This window comes from Nymphaea colorata, chromosome 14, assembly GCF_008831285.2.
Source record: "Nymphaea colorata isolate Beijing-Zhang1983 chromosome 14, ASM883128v2, whole genome shotgun sequence".
Classification (NCBI taxonomy): Eukaryota; Viridiplantae; Streptophyta; class Magnoliopsida; order Nymphaeales; family Nymphaeaceae; genus Nymphaea; species Nymphaea colorata.
The window spans coordinates 358,681-378,298 of NC_045151.1; the positions used below are offsets into that span (position 1 = coordinate 358,681).

The window sequence follows — 19,618 nt, forward strand, 5'->3', positions numbered from 1 at the left end:
CTTTAAATATTACTCTTTGGTACCCAACTTTTACAAATAACTCCACCCAGACATCAACTGTTCTAATTTCCTAAAAGGTCGCTTAAAACTTCTACGATATTAAAACAAGCTCCCAAGAGGATGTGATGATCTGTTGCTCAAAGGATGTTTCCTTTCAATGAAAAAGTAAAAACCTAGTGCAGCCTCCTTTCGATTAATTTAAGTTACATATTTTTTGTAATATAAAAATATTTTGATTTTACGATGGAAATATATGTCTGGCTCTACCTAAACATAAAATTATATATATATAGTAATATTTTTGAAACCAGTTAATTTCTTATTCCACTATGGCCTATGTTATTAACATTTTGTTGTTTCATGAGCTTCTGCATGATAAAAACTTGTATTTACTAAAATTGCTTTCAAATGGGATTTTCCCTGGCCAAGATTTATTCTTCATAGAATGTGGCTATCAACAATAAATTGTGTAGTCTTTTTAAAATTAAAAGATAACGATCCTGCAAGTTTACCAAGTACTAAATAATTTTTAAAAAAATCTGCTAGTCTGTTCGAACTTAATAAACGAACGTCCAATTTTTATCATAACAAAGTAAAAAGCAAATTGTTTCGTTCCATCTCTTGCCCCTCATGTTCTAATTAAATGATCTGCATGGAAAGGCAAAACGCTTGGACTTGCATTCCTTCGTGGCTTTTCAGAAATGAGAAAATATGATACCTGACATGGAATTTCAGGAAAAAGTGGGTGAAGAATATCCCACGTGGCAGGACAGGAGGCCTCGGTTGACTCTCCCTTCCTGCAAGAACGAAGAAAAAGCGTCTGTCCAATATGTCGGTAAATTCTCAATGGCCAATAGAAAGTTGCCAAGTGGAAGTTAGCTGACGTAGAAACAACCATTAGCGGTAATCGTTCGCCCAAATAAAAAGAATGAAAAAGATCTCGACCTTCGCTTTACTTCGGAATCCCACTCCCCGTTTGGATCTACGATCTTCTTCTTCTTCGTTGTATAAGAAGTCGGGAAAATCCTTCCAGATTCAGAAAAACTACGATTTCTGTCGTTCCCTCGCGGCGAGATCCCGTTCTCGCGCTTACTTCGTGCGGTTCTGCCCCGTCAGATCGTGAAATCCTGTTAAAGTTTTCTGAGTTACTCGTTTGGGTCTTTTCTCTTCGTGTTCTTCCTCTTCCTGTATAAAAGCAACTAAGGGTTCACGAGAGAGGAATCTTTGGTTTTTTCTGTAGTTTATTGAAGGAAGGTGGAGATTTTTTCTCCGTTAAAAAATTAAAGGTGGAATTGATGCCGATTTTGGCTGTAGAGTTGGTATAAATAGGAATTTTGGAGTTCGTGAAGTTCGTCGGGAGGGGTTCCAGCAGTCGTGATCTTTTTCCTTTTTCCCTCTTTGAATTTGGGTTGTGCTTTCTTTGTTTTCAGGCCTTCTCTTTTTCCTCCATTTCTGTGGGGTTTTATTTCTCGGGAGATCTGTTTACAATTTTAGAAATTACCGGCGCTTCAATTCAATTGGCGTTTACTGGTTTTCTGTTTTCCGTTTTTTAATTTATCTAGAGATATTACTTAAAAGTGGGAGTTTGTGTCGTTTGGATTTTCTGTTTTCCTGAATTTTGGGTTTTTTCGAGTTCGTTACGTTTGGCTTTTCGTTTTCTTCTGATTTTGTGGGGGTTGTTGGGTTTCACCTCGAATTGGTGGGAACGCATTTTGTTCTAAATTTTACGCCCTTTTTAACTACGAGCATTTCTCGTCTCTCGGCAACAATTGTTATCCAAGAATTCTCAGTACTTGATTTTTTTTTTTTTTGTGCCTTTGTTCTTGTCTTTCTCGAGTGGACACTGTACATTTCTTGTGATATTAGCATTCTTGCCAACTGGGAATTCTTATCTATCTTATCTTTCTCTTGTCCAAGTAACCAACCAAAAGCTGCTCTGTCTCTAAAAGATCAAATCGCCTTCCTACTACCGCAAAATTTGATCTTCAAAGTTTATAACAAGCACTCAAAATCTTTTCGGATTTGTAGAAAAATCTTGTCCTGTTTAGAAGTTTGCTGGGGAGTTTCTCTTGAGTGAATTTTGATCGTGAGTATGGTGGCTATTGAGAAGGAAAGAGAGACAGAAACAGAGTTCTGCCTTCCTAAGGAAGTGCGGAAGATACTCCACACGTTGGCATGTCAGTGGGAAGATGTGCTTGATGATAAGAAGTTGCAGGTGGTTCAGCTCAAGGGTGCCATGACCAACGAGGTGTTCCAGTGTCTTTGGGTATCGAAGAAGGAGGTGGTATACAGAAAGGTACTGGTTCGAATTTACGGCGAAGGCGTCGATGTCTTCTTTGATCGTGAGGACGAGATCAGGACCTTCGAGTGCATGTCAAAGCATGGGCAGGGGCCAAGGCTGCTCGGCCATTTCCCGAACGGCCGGGTTGAGGAGTTCATTCATGCAAGGGTATGCCATGATCTTCCTTCTGCAAATCTCTTTCGCTGTTTGGAATCTCAAGTTTCTTTCTGTAGTCTGTTCATTGATTTCATGGCTATGGTGGCAGTTTCAACTGTATCTGTAGCAGCAGTAAATAGTTTATTACCGGATTGTGAAAACAGATGGACCTCGACCACTGAAATCTTCGTTTCTTCTTCTAATCATGACTCGAAGGTCTGTAGGTTCAAAAAGGATGCAGGACATCATTTGTGCTGCATCTGTGCTTCAGCATCTTGCCCAAAAGACTAGGTGATTAGTAGAAAATCTATAGTTTTCCAGTCTTTTTCATACTATAAGAATAGCTTTCATAAAAAAGAAAATTACAGTGAAAAAAAGTACGAACCTCTCATGTGCTTTCATTGTTTGAGATGACAAAGCTTTTTTCATCCCCTGGTGCTCTCTCACTCTCCCTCTCTCTCTTTGAATCTCCTATCACATAAAAAAGGGAATCCTGTCTGACATTACTGCTATGCGGCTTAATTATCTCTTGCTTTTCTTCTCTCTTTTCAAGGGTGTCAAGGTCACGGAAGAAAAATAATGGCGGTTTGAAAAGGACTAAGGCGTGATGAATGTGTCAACAGTTCATATATTTTGTGCTGTTTCTTATGGAAAATGGAACTAAACCTGAACATATATTAGTCAACTTTTGTATTAAACTAAAAGCTCCAAAGCTCTAATTTTTTTATTTTTTTATATGATCATCTCATGTCAAATTAAAGGAAAAATCCAAAAGAAGAGATGTAATCATCTGTCAAATCATATCTTAAAATGCTTAGTCCTCTTGACCTGAAGCATTTGGACCCACAAAAAAAGTAGACAACGACCGCTCATCAGGATGGATATTGCTAATTTGACATTCAAAGGAACGTGATTTGGCCCGTTAAATATAATCCATAGTCAAACCAGAAGTGAAAAAACTTGCATCATCAGTTTATAATAAAAATATTCTGTATGTTAAGATTGCTTAGTAAAAAAGAAAAGAAAAAAACAAGGTTTGCCTAGTAAGAAAGAAATGTGAAGACTGCCAAGTTGAGGATTCCAACTCAAATGCCAATCCTCTTATTGTTTTTTTGTCTGTTTTCTTTGTTGAGGTTTTTCCTTTTAAGAGTTCTTACAGAGCACCAACTAGTTTTCCTGTTGGGTGTTTTTCTCGCCGTGGAAAACTAAAGAAGATCATTTTACAAAAGCATGTTTAACTTTTCAAAGCATAAAAGAAAACATGCTCGTGTTTGAAATGTTTTATATGTTCAGCCCATAAAGCCTTCTTTCGTTTTGTCTCCGTATGGTAAGACTTGCCTGTATCACATGGTTGACCGTATCATATGATATGGTTAATACGTTTAGGTATCATATGATATAGGTAATACGTTTACGATACACATGCATATCGTATATTATAAGAATATCGTACATATATCATACTATCGTGTATTATAAGCATATCGTACATATCATACAGTATGATATGGGTCCGGTCCGTAAGGTGACATATAGATAACACTCATTTAAAACTAGCATTGCATCATGCACAGTATAATTAGTCGTATGAACCTTTCTGAATTTTTTTTAGTATAATTCTTGATAAGCACTGTGTAAAAGTTTTTGGTTAAATATTTTCGACCCTTATCAGCTGATGCTCATCGTCTCGATCTGTGAGCCAATTTCCAATTGGTACATGCTAACATGGAACTTTGGCTTTTTTCTCTTTTCTAGTTTTTAACTAATTGAAATCAATTTGTAGTTATTTTAAAAGAACAAAAACAACTTGGGGCTGACATGCTGATTTAGGATGCACGTGGAGGGTCGGATCCAGATCCAGAAAAGGCAAGAATACACCTTTCCCAATTCAGATTTCTGATTGATTCTGATTTGGTTCGGGTACAAGATCTGAAACACAAATCCATACAAAATTACAAATATCAAGCTTGGATACTATTTTCTTTAATTTAATTGAATTTTGAGTGTGGAATCTAACAAATTAGAAAAGATGGCCACCTCATTTTGAGTATAGAATGAAATCTATGTCTTTTTTAGTGTATAGGGAAATTTTGAGGGAATTTGGTCCGCTGAATAACGGGAAAGTACTTTCGTTGCTCTATTTGAAGACTCTCGAGCATATCCAAATACAGCGAATATCTTCACGTTCTTTTACCCCAAGGTCACGAACAATGACGACTCTGAAGAGTCAAGGCTTCCAGTGAAACTTGGAACTGTTCTTGGATCTCTCCCTGATTAATTTAAAATGTTTCCCGTTTTGGGGCAATGAAAATATTTCTCTCTTACGTGGCTTACGGTGAAAGAGAGCTGCACTTTAATGTGTTCTTCTGTGTCGCGGACATTGCCCTGCTATTTTTATGATCAGATATAAGTTTTTGCCGGGAAAGCAAGATGAAAACGTGGCTGGATCGGCGGGAGATGCTCAAGAAGTGGGAAGATTTTAAGTTGGAAATCGCGGAAAGACCAAAGCGCTGCGTTCTTTCTTGATTGCCTCCCCCTGATTAGGAAAGGGTGAGATTGAGCTTTCGTTGGGAGAGTTTCTCTGGTGATTCGAAGGTTTTGTGTTCTTTCTTATACCGAAACTCCCGGGTTTTGCCTGTGTAATAGACCGACCCGAATTTAGCTTGGATTTTTTGTTTATTCCGAGAGATTTGGGGCTTCCTTCCGGTGGAAGGTGTTTTGTTGGATGGTTCTTGGAATTTGGATGTGCATGAGTTGAAAAAAAGTGAAGGCTGATTTGCTTTTGGAGATGGCTTTCGTGGGAGAATTTTGAGTTTCTTTTGGTGAAGGGGAATTTTTATTAGTTTGGGCAATTGGGTTTGCGTAAATCGAGCCAGGGACGCGAATTTCATGCAAGATTTGCATTTCCTCGGGGAACGTTTGGGTTCCTTTAGTGGGAAAAATAGTTTGAACGGTTTGAATGATTTGGGTCGGCGTAAATTGAGATATCGATGCCGAACTGCATCTAGGATTTGCATTTCCCGGACGAGTTTGAGGTCTTCTTTGGAGAAATTCTCGATCTACTCGGTGAGCCGGTTGGTTTCTTCCGACATGGTGGCTAATTGCAGAGAAGCGGAGCATTCCCTTCCCAAGGAAGCGCAGAAGCTCCTTCTATCATTGGCAGCGGGATGGGAAGATATCGTTGACGAGAAGGAACTAAAGGTGGTCCGCCTCAAAGGAGCGATGACCAATGAGGTTTACCAGTGTCATTGGCTGACGAAGAAGGGCACGTCGTCCAGGAAGGTCCTGGTTAGGATATACGGCGAAGGAGTTGACGTCTTCTTCGATCGCAATGATGAAATACGTACGTTTGAATGCATGTCAAGGCACGGGCAGGGGCCTCGGCTTCTTGGTCGTTTCCCTAATGGCCGCATCGAGGAGTTTATTCATGCAAGGGTATTGCGAGAATCATAATTCTCTACTTCCTTTTAGACTATATCTCCTTCACCAAATTGATAAAGTTATGCTAAATAATTTAGCAACCAACCATTGATATCGATGATCTACGGTTTCTCTCACGTCTTAGCAATTTTTTTTATTCATTATTTCCCTTTTTCTGTGCAATTTTTAGATTATGAAATCTTGGTTGCTTCGATTGATTGTCGGGTTGCTTCATTTGCCATAATTAGTATCTGAATCATGTCAACTTCTCCTATAGTTATCCAAAATCTAGAGGAGTTGAGCTAAATCAAGTTTAATGTTCTCCTTGGTCATTGAATTAGGGTGGTAGATGTTAAATTTAGACAATCTTACTTCTTGTCGACTAATACAATTTATTATCCAATATTTTGGTTATCTAGTACCCTGTTTATATATATACAGTAAATTCAATTTTTTAAGGTTTGTCTTCCATCTGTTTTTTTATAATGGTGCATGCAAGTAATGCAATTTTATCTAATTTTTTTTATTTGTTCTTGCGGATATTGTTGCAGACACTTTCAGCGGCTGATCTGCGTGACCCAGAGATATCTGCATTGATAGCAGCTAAATTGAGAGAATTTCATGACCTTGACATGCCGTTGCCAAAAGACCCACTCCTCTGGAATCGACTAAGGTCAATGGTCATTTCAACAGCAATGACTTGCACAAATTTCAAATTCCTTGCTTAATCAATCTTTTTTTGCAGGAACTGGCTTAAAGTGGCTACAAAACTTTGCTCTACAGAAGAAGCTGCAGAATTTGAGCTGGACAAGATTGGAGAGGAGATAAATATCTTAGAAAAGGAGCTCTCGAACGACAATCATAAGATAGGCTTCTGTCACAATGATCTACAGTATGGAAATATCATGATGGATGAGGAGACCAAAGTGCTAACCATCATAGTAAGTCCATTCCCTGTTCTGATAAAACTTTTGCAGCTTAAGTCAACTCATCTTTCCCTTTTCTCATGCCCGTAGGATGAGGTACCTTTGTTTTTCTGTAACAACCTGTTTCCAGAAGATGTTGAACTGATATTTGGAGGACTAAGGATTTTAAGTCTTCAACGACATTTATTGGCTCATTATATCTTATTCTTTGACCTGGCATGTAATTCCTTTAAACATGTAAACTTGAAGAACATGCCAGTGGAATTGAAATGACAGACGATTTGGCTAAGCTTAACCCTGCAAGTTTAATGATGCTCTTCTACTTCTGCATACTATATATTTTTGGACTAGCACTTCCCACATCCTTAGTCAATGATCTATACAACAGCTTATTCTTTGTTTTCAATTTCAGGACTATGAGTATGCAACTTTTAATCCTGTTGCTTATGATATTGCAAATCACTTCTGTGAAATGGCTGCTGATTATCATACCGAAACACCTCATATTTTGGACTTTAACAAATATCCAGGTAAAGTGGCCTTGCTTTAATATATTTATGGAGAGCTTGAAAAGAAGAAACTTCTTGAATTTTTTATTATGTTATAGACGTGTTTACATGTCAAAACATATATATATGTTAGATAATTTTTAAAATTTGTTTTCCTTGGACAGACTATGAGGAGCGTAAAAGGTTTGTCTATGTATACCTAACTTCTTCAGGTAAATTTCTTAATTTTCCAAATTTCACTGAACTATCTTTTTTTAATTCGAGTTGGATTGTTTGGAAGCTAGATAAGCGGCATAGTTATGTCTGGTGCATGCGTCTACATGTTGGCAATCGTTTACTGCTTACATAGTCAAAAGGTTTAAGAATCTTTATTCATGCTTTCTTTTGCTATATTCCCACAAAAGTACATGTGGGTAAGCCTTTCACACTAAGAACGACCAATTGTTTGTGCTTTTGGTGATTTGGAGAATATGCAACTTATCCAATCATGGTAATAAATCCAGTTGACAAAGATTTAGCATGTTGTCTGATGCTTATGTTCAAGTGAGAAAATGATTGTTGATATCCCCCAAAACTAATTTACTAGCAGGGTTGGACATACTTCTCTTCATGCATCCACCAGCAAATGGTCATGCTTGTTTACTTCCGAGGTCCATGGTAGTTGGTTCTTGGTTGATCAGAGAAGAAATATTTTCTTCTTACATGAATTCCAAGTAAGACGTACATATATACATACATATAGTTATACATCCACATGCATATATGTGTGCGAAAAATATTTTGGTACTAGTGAAGGTAGAAGTAGCAGAAGCTAGTCGTCATGTCCTTTCAAAATTTCAACACTTTGCAGATTAAACATTACTGATGTCATCTAAATTATTTTATTTTTTTGGTAAGAAATAAATTTTAACATGTCCGATCTTTTTTAGTCGATAATGAATACTTCATAGCCTGGAAAAAGTGTGATTCACAATATCATGTTCCAAAATCAGATGAAATATACAGCTGAAGTTTGATTCTTATTAAGCATACCATGTTGACCACATGTACATCTTTTGGTTAAGTTAATGCAACATGTGCATATAATTGTCGCGTAAAATGCTCATAAGTTCATCTTGCTAGATTTATATAGCAGTTGTGCAAGTGATTTGGAATTTTAATATGTAAAATGTCCAACAAAGTGCAAACCAAAAAACAGTTCTTGTCTTGTAGTTCCCTGTTTCTTTGTATCACAAACCTGATCCGAAGTACCACCTGCTAATGGTGTAAGAATATGGATCTATCAGTATCAACTTCTGATTTGAGTCAACTAAATGAGCAGATATACTTGGCAAACTCTTTCTTAATTTCAAGGGTTAGGAGAATCTTTGGCTGCTAACGAACTGACCTTGAAAACTAACATCATCTCTTATGGACAGTGAAAGGTGCAATATCTTGTACTGCACCCTCCATTTCTACATACTGAGATTGTATCTGATAATGTTTCTCTAAAACGAATTTCTCCTATTGTTTTTTTTATTATCAGCACCATTTTCTTATACATTCCCACTATTATGGTGGTAATGAACTTTAATATGTTTTTTCTTGTTCTCTTGCAGGTGACTATGCTGGTGAAATGGAAGTTGAACAACTTGTCAAGGACACGGAGAAGTATGCACTTGCGAGTCATCTCCTATGGGGTTTATGGGGAATCATCTCGGTAATGCAACTTATTTCGGACTGATAAATTCTGTGTTTGTTGTTCATATATGTGGTAACTGGAACTGGGTTTGTCGTGTCTTAAATTGTTAATACTGATTTTATAAGGTGGGCATGTGGTGAAGCCTTCTTGTGGTCGACAGCTTATTAATTTGTACTGCAGATTGTTTTCTATAAATTCTTTTCCATGTATATAAGCTAATTTTTATGGTGGACCCTCTCTATCTGCAGGAACATGTAAATGATATAGACTTCGACTATCTGCAGTATGCGAAGCAAAGGTTCAAGCAGTACTGGCTGAGCAAACCAGCTGCTTTGGGTTGTTCATGTCCTTGATCTGCTTATAGATCTGCTTGTCAATATTGTGTAAATGTAAGAATGATTTTGATCTTGTCATTGAAATGAGAACTCTTGAGGGCTTCTCTTTCTACTGCTGTTCTTGAGCTCCTCTGGGCGGGTTTTCATTTCACATGTTGACGATGATTCATATAAAAAGCCATATAATTCTGTCGCCAGAATGTTTTTCTTCTTCTATCAAGTTTTGTTGCTTAAACTGAAAAAATAGCGGTTTGATGGAGTAATAAATGCAAGGAAAAGAAAATTTTGAAAATGCATGGCTGCTTTGTCACGCTCCCAATTCAAAAGGCTTTTAAGCCGTCTTCATCCTTATGGTCAATCAGAAAGGTTTCAGGACTTCCTCTCTGTCAATATGTTCAGTCATCTCTTGCATTGGTGAAAATCCATTATTTTACCTCTTAAAACGGATTTAACGAACACATTAATTTTTTGATTAGTTGCAAGAAACTCAAATAGTTCTGAAAACCCTCTTAAAGATGGGCCTAATATATAACAGTTAGCAATAAAAACAAAGAAAACACTTACCTGATTTACATGCAATTACAAAACACCCATTTGATTTAGATACGCTTAAACATGCTGACGAAAACTAGCACTGTGTATATTATGGGGAATTTCATGTCCTTTGAGGCTCACGCCTTATGGCTCTACTTGCTAGAATCACATCCAGCTTATGCTACAGTGCAACTGTGGAGTCCACTAGGGGCATTCCGTGTCATAAAATGAAAACGAGTGTACCTTCCCAAAGGGAAGGAAGGAGTTCAACAGTTTTGAGTTTCGCCAAGTGCCATCACTAGTGGGAGGTTTCCTTTGGCCCGAACCTAAACAAAGAATTGTTAAAACCCTGACCACATAACTCCCCACCACCTGTGAATCCATGGAGTTGCCGGAGCTCAGGTTGGCCTTTTTTTTTTTTTTTTTTTTTTTGCATAGGAATTTTCAAGACTAGCATGTAGGTTTTATGCTACCGGGCAAGCAACAAAGTTGGACCGCTAATGGCGTTTCCATTGACAAGATAACTATTGGCAAGAACTGCAGTCATGGCTCAACGGTACCATAGAAAAAATCAGGCTAAGTAGTGGAAGGGATGGAACATAACCCAAGGTGTTTATCTGAATATTTCCATAATCCCTCTTACCAACCCCGATTTCCGATTGTAGAATTTGAACTCAAGCTATCTCTTGCAAGCAGACGCTTTAAGCATCTGTTGTGCTTCATAGTAGCGTATTTGTGAACCTAAAAACGGTTAACCAGCTCTTATAAGCTGAGTCGACCCGGTCAAATACTGCAGATCTTTCGCTGACCACGGCTGAAACAGGAAAATACAGGAAAACTCGCCTAATTCTGATTCTTTATAGTATTTTTTTCAGAAAACACTGAAGCAGGTGAAAATATTATCAGCAAAGAAAACATTAATGACATTCAACTTTGTTAATCGTTGAAATAGATGGTGTCTGGAGAATGGAAATTTGTTAGCATTATAGGATTTTAGGAATAAAGCTTACACTCCTAGATGGCAAAGACATCATTAGCTGTTTGGAAATTATTTCAACGTTCAGTAAACCAAGAAACTCAATTACGAGAAGTACAGGGCTTACAAATATTAAGAGAAAACCACAATCACGATTAACTTGTGAACTCAGTCAATAAACATTAAACAGCAGAAGCATACTGTGATGGAAATACATGAATTCCATAGCGCCTGGTACTATGTCTGACATAGCAAGCACGCAAGGACAAGTATCACGAACACGAGAAAGTACACGTAAGCGGAAAGGTCACATAATGTGTCGGGAAATTGCTCAGTATCAGGAATATTATGCCAGCCGTAACTATTAACGGTGCAAAAAGAACTTCCCACCACACAAATCAAGGGCTCATTTATCTAAGAGAATTGTTGGGTGTTCATTCCAAAACTCTGGTCCAATGATATCACAGTGATCCAAGACCACCTTTTTGCGAGGTCTTCTAATAGGAGTGCCCGCTTCGTTGTATTTCACAATTTCATCCACCTGCAATTCATTCAGACATGGTTACAATGCAGCTTGTCCACGAAGACATCATATATATTGGATGCATCTCTTCAAACAAAACGATTTGACAAGACCGAAGCCCAATGACTCAAGTCTCTAACGGACGTATTCATTCTTCTTCTTGGCTGTTCTTTACCACTCTTGTGAATGCATATGCTTATTCTCATGCAATTCTCAAAGAAGCAGGGTTTGGCAGATTCGTTTTTTACCGCTTTTTTCTAGCAAATGACCTCCATGGACACACACACATACACACATAGAGGTAAAAAATATGAACATGTACCATAAAAGCCGATAAAATAAAAGTGTAGCTAATCAGTAACTCTATTAAGGGAAATCCAAAGGGTGCATGAAATATAATTTGTCCACATCAAAGATCAACAGAGATTTCACCCCATGGACAAGTCTAAGATGGTTTTTCTTCCATCAGAATTTCCCAATATGAAATAAAGCACAGCAACCAAAAGTATTCTTCAGACGTACTTGTTTGCATACAAGCCCAGATATAGTTCGTCTATTTCATTCTTCATCAACTTAGGGACAAACTGAGGACTATTCTTGAGACAAAACTTATGCTTATTGAGTAAAACACATGCTCCTGTACGGCTAAAAACATCAAAATTATTGATGAGGAAGAAAGGCTAACCATTTCCCTGTAAATGCAAGATCCTTTCCTGAAAATAGCAGGTATCATGTTGTAGTTGATCCCAAACTTCTCGTAAAGCAGCTCATTTTTTTCTGATGTTTGAGTGCCCTGATGAATCAAACCACATGTAAGTGCCACTGATAACGTTAAACTGAAACAGTAAAAAATATCATAAGCAGGAATACAAAAGATAAAACCAAAACTGAAAAGAAGGCCACAGAAATTTTTCCATGAATATATACATATAAAGCGATGCACTGGTAACCACCCTTGCAGAAACTTTGTTGAAACACATTGGCACCCCAGATATAACTTAGTACCCACTGAAGAGATGATTTTCATCATAATAGGTAACCTTACATTGGGTTTGCCATGAAACAGAAAAATGGTACAACTAAGACCACGGAGACAGATTGGCCTATAATGGTAAGTCAGCAGTGGTTATAATGTCAAAAATGGTTTCACATTAACTCACATGGATAGGCAGTGCATCCATCTCAGTAAAGGCCAAGAACTTCCAATATCAGCACCCATGCAACTTAGTTTTGAGGATTTCACCAGGGAAATGGGCAAACAAGATGAAACTTTAAGCAGGAAAGTGGAACTGCAACAACTAAATGAGCTGCCAATTAGTCCTGAATGACACTATACAGTATAGTGAAACAACCAGCTACTCTTTCCACCACTTCTGCTTCACAAGGGTCGTCACCAATAGCAATTATGGCCGGATGTAAAATTTTTCAAAAGAGAGAACCATATCAATTAAACTGTGGAAAATTGGGTCAGTGTTGACAAAGTGATGAAAGAGAATTCCCTCTCGATGAGAATTAGAAGGAACTGCAGCATCTTTCTGTCAATAGTTTGGAAGTCAAACAGCAGTTGAGTGTCCAATTTTTTATAGTAAACCAAGTATTCCAGCACACGCTTTTAATATAAATCCTATAAAATAAACTTCCAATTTATAAGTTCCATGTTGTAAGAATTGTGTCATAAAGCCTCAATTATCAATTGGCACTTGTGACATTCATATCATAGTGAGATGATGCATGAATAAAAGAAATAGGAAGGCAAAGCAGAGATCATAATTTGTTGCATCCACATGAAGCGTCATATTCAAGAAAAAACATTGAAATCCTTAAAAGATTGAAAAGGGATCCTGAACCACCTTTAAGATATCCTGTGCTTCTCTTTTGCTTTTACCAGAATCAACAAGCATCCAGAAACAGGTATTATATTGATTGTTTATATGACCTACAAAAACCAAGAAAAGTGTACTGCAATTAATATTCCATGAGCATATCCTAACTGAGATTTTGGAAAATTTATAAGTTCAAAGCCTGCAATAGAGAAATGTAATTTACATCAGTTTCACTAGCTGAGGGATGAAATGGCAACAAACAGTGCATAAGCTTGTTAACTGCCATGGACCTAAGATGCTTGGATCTACATCAAGCATAGGCAAATACTAACAATGACCTTCTCAATGACTGTTTTAGGGGTGTAAAACAAGCTGGCATAGTGAAATGTCACACATAGTTCCAACTCTGATTCCCACATTGTGCCTCCTCATATAGAAGTAATATTTTAACTCCAGATGCTTGGATCTACATCAAGCATAGGCAAATACTAACAATGACCTTTTAATGGCTGTTTTAGGGGTGTAAAACAAGCTGGCATAGTGAAATGTCACACATAGTTCCAACTCTGATTCTCACATTGTGCCTCCTCATATAGAAGTAATATTTTAACTCCACAAATTGACCAAATCCAATTGCCTAATGCCGCATCCACATGACACAGAAGCTGGATGTTTCCCGTAAGTAAAGAAAACAACTTAAACATACCATTTCTCCTTAAGCTAACCTGGGCACTAAAATCTATAGGAACTAAACCCAAGACCCCTTAGAGAACATAGTGGGAGCTATGATATTGATAAACATTTATATACATTTTATCAATATCTATAAGCACCATTACCTACTGGTGGTAAAATGCTTCATTCAACCCTATGGTGGTAAAATGCTTCATTCAACCATATGGATGTGATCAGCTCCATCTCTAATAGGTTTAAGCATGCACAGTGAATCATAAATTCAAATATGCATGTGAAAAATCAAAGGCTCTCAACTGCTACAAAATATGGAGGTGCAGCAAAGCTGGTCCAGAAAATCATGCCAGGCTCAATTCTAACATATAAAGACAGCAAACGAATCCAGTTAAATATGACCTAAAAGTTAATTTTCCCTTCGCAGCGTTACACTAAAGCAAGTCAAGGATGTATAACCTTAAGCTATGGTGGTACACTAGAACAACAGCTGAGCATCAAACTAACAGCCACCTTGTTGGTTGGAGAAGGAAGCTTCATAGGTTCCAAATCATACCCCTCCTGCATTGTGTATTTGCTAAATATTATTATGGGCTTGAGCGTAGTCAAGTTAGACCAAGCAATTTGTTTTCGACATCAACATCCATGTAACCAAAAAAGGTTAGTCAGTGACCAAGCAGAAGACACCCTAAAATCCTGGGCCAGACTGGTTGGAACCAGTCAGTCTGAAACAGTCGAAGTTCATGTCCCAAAAAAGGAATATATAGATGGCAAAAAAACAATAGCTGAACTGCCTACAATAACTAAAGAGTATAATCTTTGATGGTTGATCCGTATAATAAAAAATCCATCCATATAAAACAGAAATCCAAATGTTGCTCATTATTACAAGTAATACACGGAAATATCTTACAGTACATCTACACAAATATTTAGGTCAATGTATATTCACTATGAAGCAAAGTGCTTCAAGCACAATGGATGAACAGAATATATTTCGGCTACAAGGTAACTTGTGCAACAGCAAACAGCTACAATAGAATGTGTTATGCACGAAAAGTACCAATGACATGGATGAATAAACTATATATACAAGTAACTTAAAACCTTATGTTGTACCATTTTCTACGTCTTGCATAACTCTGGACAGGTTGACTGATCCATGTGTTTCGGGTAGTGGAGAATGACTTTTGAATTGCCAGACTTCACCATCTATGCAGGATTTCCTATAATGAAAAAGAACTATAATTGGCCCCAACTTTCTGAACTAACAGAAACTATTAATACATTGAAACAGTAAGATCTAAGAGTAGATATCATATTTTCACCTATGTTTAATATATCTATATATTAGGTTGGGATGACTTGAAAGTTTGAAACTGCAAAATCTCAACTATATTGTACATAGAATTGAGTATAGCAAATATTTAATCATTTTACTCCATGACAAAAATGAAGCACATGTTCCTAATTGGTGTCATCATAAACTTCCAAAGGATTAGACTGGAACAAGTACTACTATATGCATATATTATTCTCATTAGCTATCCCAATTTCTTGGTTACAATGCTGAAGAGAATTCTCAAAAAAGCAGCACAAATTCTCAAAAAAACAGCAAATGGATCCTATAGTTCTCAAAACAAAATAGAAAATTGAGTACAGCTCATCATTGCAAAGCATAATACACTGCAGAAAGGAAATTTTTATAATGTGCATAACAACTCAAAATAATTGTCTGAAAGATCATATATTGCAATTTCACTTACAATCGACTTGCCGCCAAGAAAGATAATCTCGAAGAATTTCTTGCGATGGATAACATATGACTCGCCCATCAAAATAAGGTGTGCACTGCAATGACTTCTCTGGGAAATAGTCTTTCCATTTCATTACATAAGTGGAAGAGAAGAATGAAACACTGAGTGACAAAATTTTGCTGCATTTTTATATTTGGACCATGTAAACTAAATGCACAATGAGTCAAACATTCTAATAAATCATTAAAACAGAGACAAATTATTTCAGAAATAACCTGCTTCGCCTTTCATAAAACTTAGATGACTTCTTCAACACGAAACTGGAAAAACAAAAAATAGAGGCACTTCAGCAATCCACTAAATACTTATTTGATCAAATGTGTTTTTGTTCAATAGAATCTATAAGATTCACAAAGACCATTAATTCATGATAACAGGAAAAGAACAAGCTCTAGCCTTCAAGTAATTTCCTCAACATAAACATGGAGGATAGCAAAAGTCACCTGTATTCATCACTAACACCATAAGCAAATACAATGTCTGGAAACTGTTCGAACATTGCAAGGGCACATGAATTCATCAACTTCAAGGCATTCTCATCATTAGGTTTCTCAAACTCATGGACATCAGAGAACCTTAAAAAAGAAAAAGAACACACAAAACACCATTTATATAAGCAAACAAGCAACATTTATACAGCGATGGAGCACTGCAATAGAAAAGCATGGATGGTATAAACTTGAACGTCTCAATGTTGGAAGCAAATAGCATAAAGGACAATGATTTAAAAAAGGAAAATGAAACATGCTCTAACATCACTGTCTTAATTTTAACTTACTTTTATTGTTTGACATTTTTATCTAAAATGGTTTAGGACTGTCATTTCAAATCTGCACCAGATGCTTTAGGCTGAAAAATGTATATATGCACATAGACAATATGCATTGTCATTTCCCCATATCCTAATCTCTAAGATTTTCCTTCTCATACCAAGTATATTTGTTTCATTTCCCTCATAAATACCATAGTATACGGCCACCCAGATATTAAGTGGATGCAATCTAATTAAATCGCTTGTGACCTGAAAGATATGCAAATTCCTTCAACCTAAAGAAAGCTCACCACCATTATCTACCTTTGGAAGCCATAAAATACAAATGCTACAAAAATAGACTGCAAAGATATCTGAGATTGTGATGCATGAGGAAGACAAAAGGTTTTCCTTTTAAGGACAAGTATAAGCTCCTAATTGAAAAGAAGTCTGCTTTCATGAGCAGAGGAGAAATACACATCTCAAATTTACTCTCCAGGAGAAAAATGGAGTATCTTGATGCCAACATGTTAAACATCAACAAGATGGTGGGCTTTCAAAATGTTGAAAGCATCTTCATGTCGTTCTTCTTTGACAAAACAAACTCTTGAACTCATGTTTCGAAAATCCTATTCCTCTCAGACATCGATTAATTTAAAGTTTAAACTTTTTATTTGTAGTATGGGATTGGATTGAAAAGCAGACAACCAAAGCTACTGGAAGTCAGGGGGTGCCACAGGTATTCCTCAAGCGCTAAGGTTAAGTATGATTACTTCTATCAATATCCAAGCAATATAATCATATTAAGACGACAGCTAGATAATATTTAAATTCTTTTGACTAGAAACCATGATTTAGAAGGAATTTTCTATTAATTATGACAAAAAAGAATGATTTTTGGTTGTAACCTATGGAAATGACAGCCATCTATTCTGATAACGATCCATGTTGATGGCAACAATGCGTCATGGGCTTCAAATGATTTCACGTACTCATATCTGCTATTTGCCATTGAAATGATGAGGTCTTCCTTGTCACCTTCTGATACAACAGCAGCTGATAGAAATATTCAGCTGACTTGTCTAACTGATATCTAAAAACATAAGAACAAAAAGTTAATAAATATCTTAGAAACTTTGTAATAATAACTGTGATCAAAACCAAGGAAAACACAAGAAACTAGGAAATTGATTAGGAAAATGCATCACTGTCCACTTATGTGGTTTAAATATTGGATAAAGAATCACCCAGAAATGAATTGAAAACACAACGAAATGAATGGGCATACAAGAACAAGTGGAGGTTCAGAGCTGTTCCCACATGTTAAGTTGCAAGGTTTGAATAGTTTCACTTAGCATGGTAGGCACTCAAGGAGCAAGGTTATGGTTTGCTGGAGTTGACTCTCAATCTGAAGGGCCTTGACCAAGTCTGGAAGGCAGTGGAATCAAGTTTGCATAACAAGCACATATACAGAATATATATTTATACTGTCAGTCACTCCCTCTCTACCGATATATCTATCTACCTATCTACTAACATAGATAACCATTCCAAGTACATATCCATCAAAAGCATGTCAACTCTAATCTGCATCAACCTACAAGAAAGCATATACATTCATCTCGACGCCTGCCTCTTGCATCCGCAAGAAATTCTCAAGGGCGTCTCTGCTACAACGTCCACTGATGACCAAACCCCTGAGCAGAGAAGTCCAAGGAAAGACGCTCCTCGCCTACAATTTGGAGAACACCAAAGTCTTCCTCATGACAGAACCCACTAGCAGCATACCTCTCACGGGCGAGGGGAGAGAGAGAGAGAGAGAGAGAGAGAGAGAGAGAGAGAGAGAGCTTACCTCGTACCGGAGATGCGGAGAGGAAGAGGAGGAGGAACGCAGGAATGGCTGCGTCGAGCTGCTGAGGTGGATCGAGGAGCCGCTGCCTGAGACGTGCCTAAGAGGAGAGAGGCAGACGCTTCAGTCAGAGGGGAGGGTCCGGCAAGTTACCACTGTGAGTTTCACCGGAATTAAATGCATTTCGGGCGAAACCTTTTTCTTCGTTTGATGAAGGTGTGGCAAAATGGTCCATTGCGGTGAAATCTCCCACTGCACGGTATTTATCCACGCAATCAAACTTTACCTAAGGAAGACCGATTCGTAATGCTGTCATTTAAGCTAGTCAGTATCTCACATCTAACACCCTCATCTGATTTAAAATGTATGATATTTTATATATAAATTAAGATCTAAGAAAATTAAATGGTGGTTCTAACTTTTTAAAATCACCAAGCTATCTAATCAAGACTTCATCATTGTACAAGTAAAATAATATAAACTAATATTGGGTGACAAAAATACTTATTATTTTTTTTTCTCTCAATCTTTTGTTTGCTTTATATGGATGGCAGTTCTACTTACATAATTGGGTGATTCACTCACTATATATCATTCTAATTTAATCCTATAGTGCACACTTTTGATACAGTCTCAGAAATAAATAAAAAAAAAACTATCATGCTACTTAAAAAGAAAAGATACAAAGACATACGACTTGATGCTTGTGAGAAAGAGGGTGGACAATGTGGACAATGAGCAGCAGGTCGCTGAAGAATTCGGTTTCGCAAATGCATTTCGGAACAACTTCTTCCACGTTGGATAGACAAATTCTTTTTTCAGCAAAACAGAAAAACCTTTCCCGAAATCGGAATTGCCACATCAAACGGGTACTTGCTTAAACCTTTATAGATTGATATTGAGCCGAATCAACAGAAGCACCAGTGGTCTAGTGGTAGAATAGTACCCTGCCACGGTACAGACCCGGGTTCGATTCCCGGCTGGTGCAATTCAATTTTTACTTTGTGCTCCTATTTCCTTTTCTTTCTGTCTATCGATATATCCGTGATCTGGGCCTCTCGTTTAAAGATTTATGCCAGACCAGCCGTGGACGCATATCGAAAATTGATATCTGGTATTTACTTCATAAACATATCATGTATTTGCAAAAGTGATACTCCTTTTAAGCTTTCTTAAACAATATACACTGCCATGTTAGCATTTTTATAATTTTTCTCTTTTAGTACCAATCTGGAGTTGATTGGGTCCGGGTCTCATTTTAGATTACTTGCTTAAATCTGCAAATTACATTACATGGCCCTGAGAACCAGCCAATAATTGGATTCAAGTTGGCTCAAATTCTTTGAGTGG

The 19,618-nt window shown here is 37.2% G+C and overlaps 2 protein-coding genes and 1 non-coding gene across 9 annotated transcripts; 2 read left to right on the top strand and 1 right to left on the bottom strand.

Annotated features, from left to right (window-relative positions):
• The first annotated feature begins 944 nt into the window (after nucleotides 1-944).
• LOC116267441 (probable choline kinase 2) lies at nucleotides 945-9,420 on the top strand. 3 transcript variants are annotated; one of them, XM_050075190.1, is made up of 8 exons: nucleotides 945-2,284; nucleotides 5,699-5,872; nucleotides 6,409-6,530; nucleotides 6,603-6,798; nucleotides 7,196-7,313; nucleotides 7,457-7,504; nucleotides 8,891-8,991; nucleotides 9,222-9,420. In XM_050075190.1, the coding sequence occupies exons 1-8, from the start codon at nucleotides 2,093-2,095 to the stop codon at nucleotides 9,324-9,326; spliced, it is 1,056 nt and encodes a 351-aa protein (XP_049931147.1). In that variant the 5' UTR covers nucleotides 945-2,092; the 3' UTR covers nucleotides 9,327-9,420. The 3 variants fall into 3 exon arrangements, with proteins under 3 accessions (XP_049931147.1, XP_031505016.1, XP_031505014.1); XM_031649156.2 differs by lacking the exon at nucleotides 5,699-5,872 and having other exon boundaries at nucleotides 945-2,449; XM_031649154.2 differs by lacking the exon at nucleotides 945-2,284 and having other exon boundaries at nucleotides 4,653-5,872.
• A 1,530-nt stretch (nucleotides 9,421-10,950) lies between these two features.
• Nucleotides 10,951-18,487, bottom strand: LOC116267442 (tRNA(His) guanylyltransferase 2-like). Of its 5 annotated transcripts, none has more exons than XM_031649160.2 (8): nucleotides 18,272-18,486; nucleotides 17,328-17,512; nucleotides 16,112-16,243; nucleotides 15,884-15,928; nucleotides 14,971-15,077; nucleotides 13,192-13,277; nucleotides 12,027-12,134; nucleotides 10,951-11,359 (listed from the first exon to the last, which is right to left on the bottom strand). In XM_031649160.2, exons 2-8 carry the CDS (start codon nucleotides 17,429-17,431, stop codon nucleotides 11,225-11,227), a joined length of 717 nt encoding a protein of 238 aa, XP_031505020.1. In that variant the 5' UTR covers nucleotides 17,432-17,512; nucleotides 18,272-18,486; the 3' UTR covers nucleotides 10,951-11,224. The 5 variants fall into 5 exon arrangements, with proteins under 5 accessions (XP_031505020.1, XP_031505021.1, XP_031505018.1 ...); XM_031649161.2 differs by lacking the exon at nucleotides 14,971-15,077 and adding an exon at nucleotides 15,618-15,787 and having other exon boundaries at nucleotides 17,412-17,512; nucleotides 18,272-18,481; XM_031649158.2 differs by lacking the exon at nucleotides 14,971-15,077 and adding an exon at nucleotides 15,618-15,787 and having other exon boundaries at nucleotides 18,272-18,481.
• Nucleotides 18,488-19,185: 698 nt separating this feature from the next.
• Nucleotides 19,186-19,256, top strand: TRNAG-GCC (transfer RNA glycine (anticodon GCC)). Its single transcript has one exon. It is a non-coding gene; the product is annotated as a tRNA-Gly (tRNA).
• The last annotated feature ends 362 nt before the right edge of the window (nucleotides 19,257-19,618 follow it).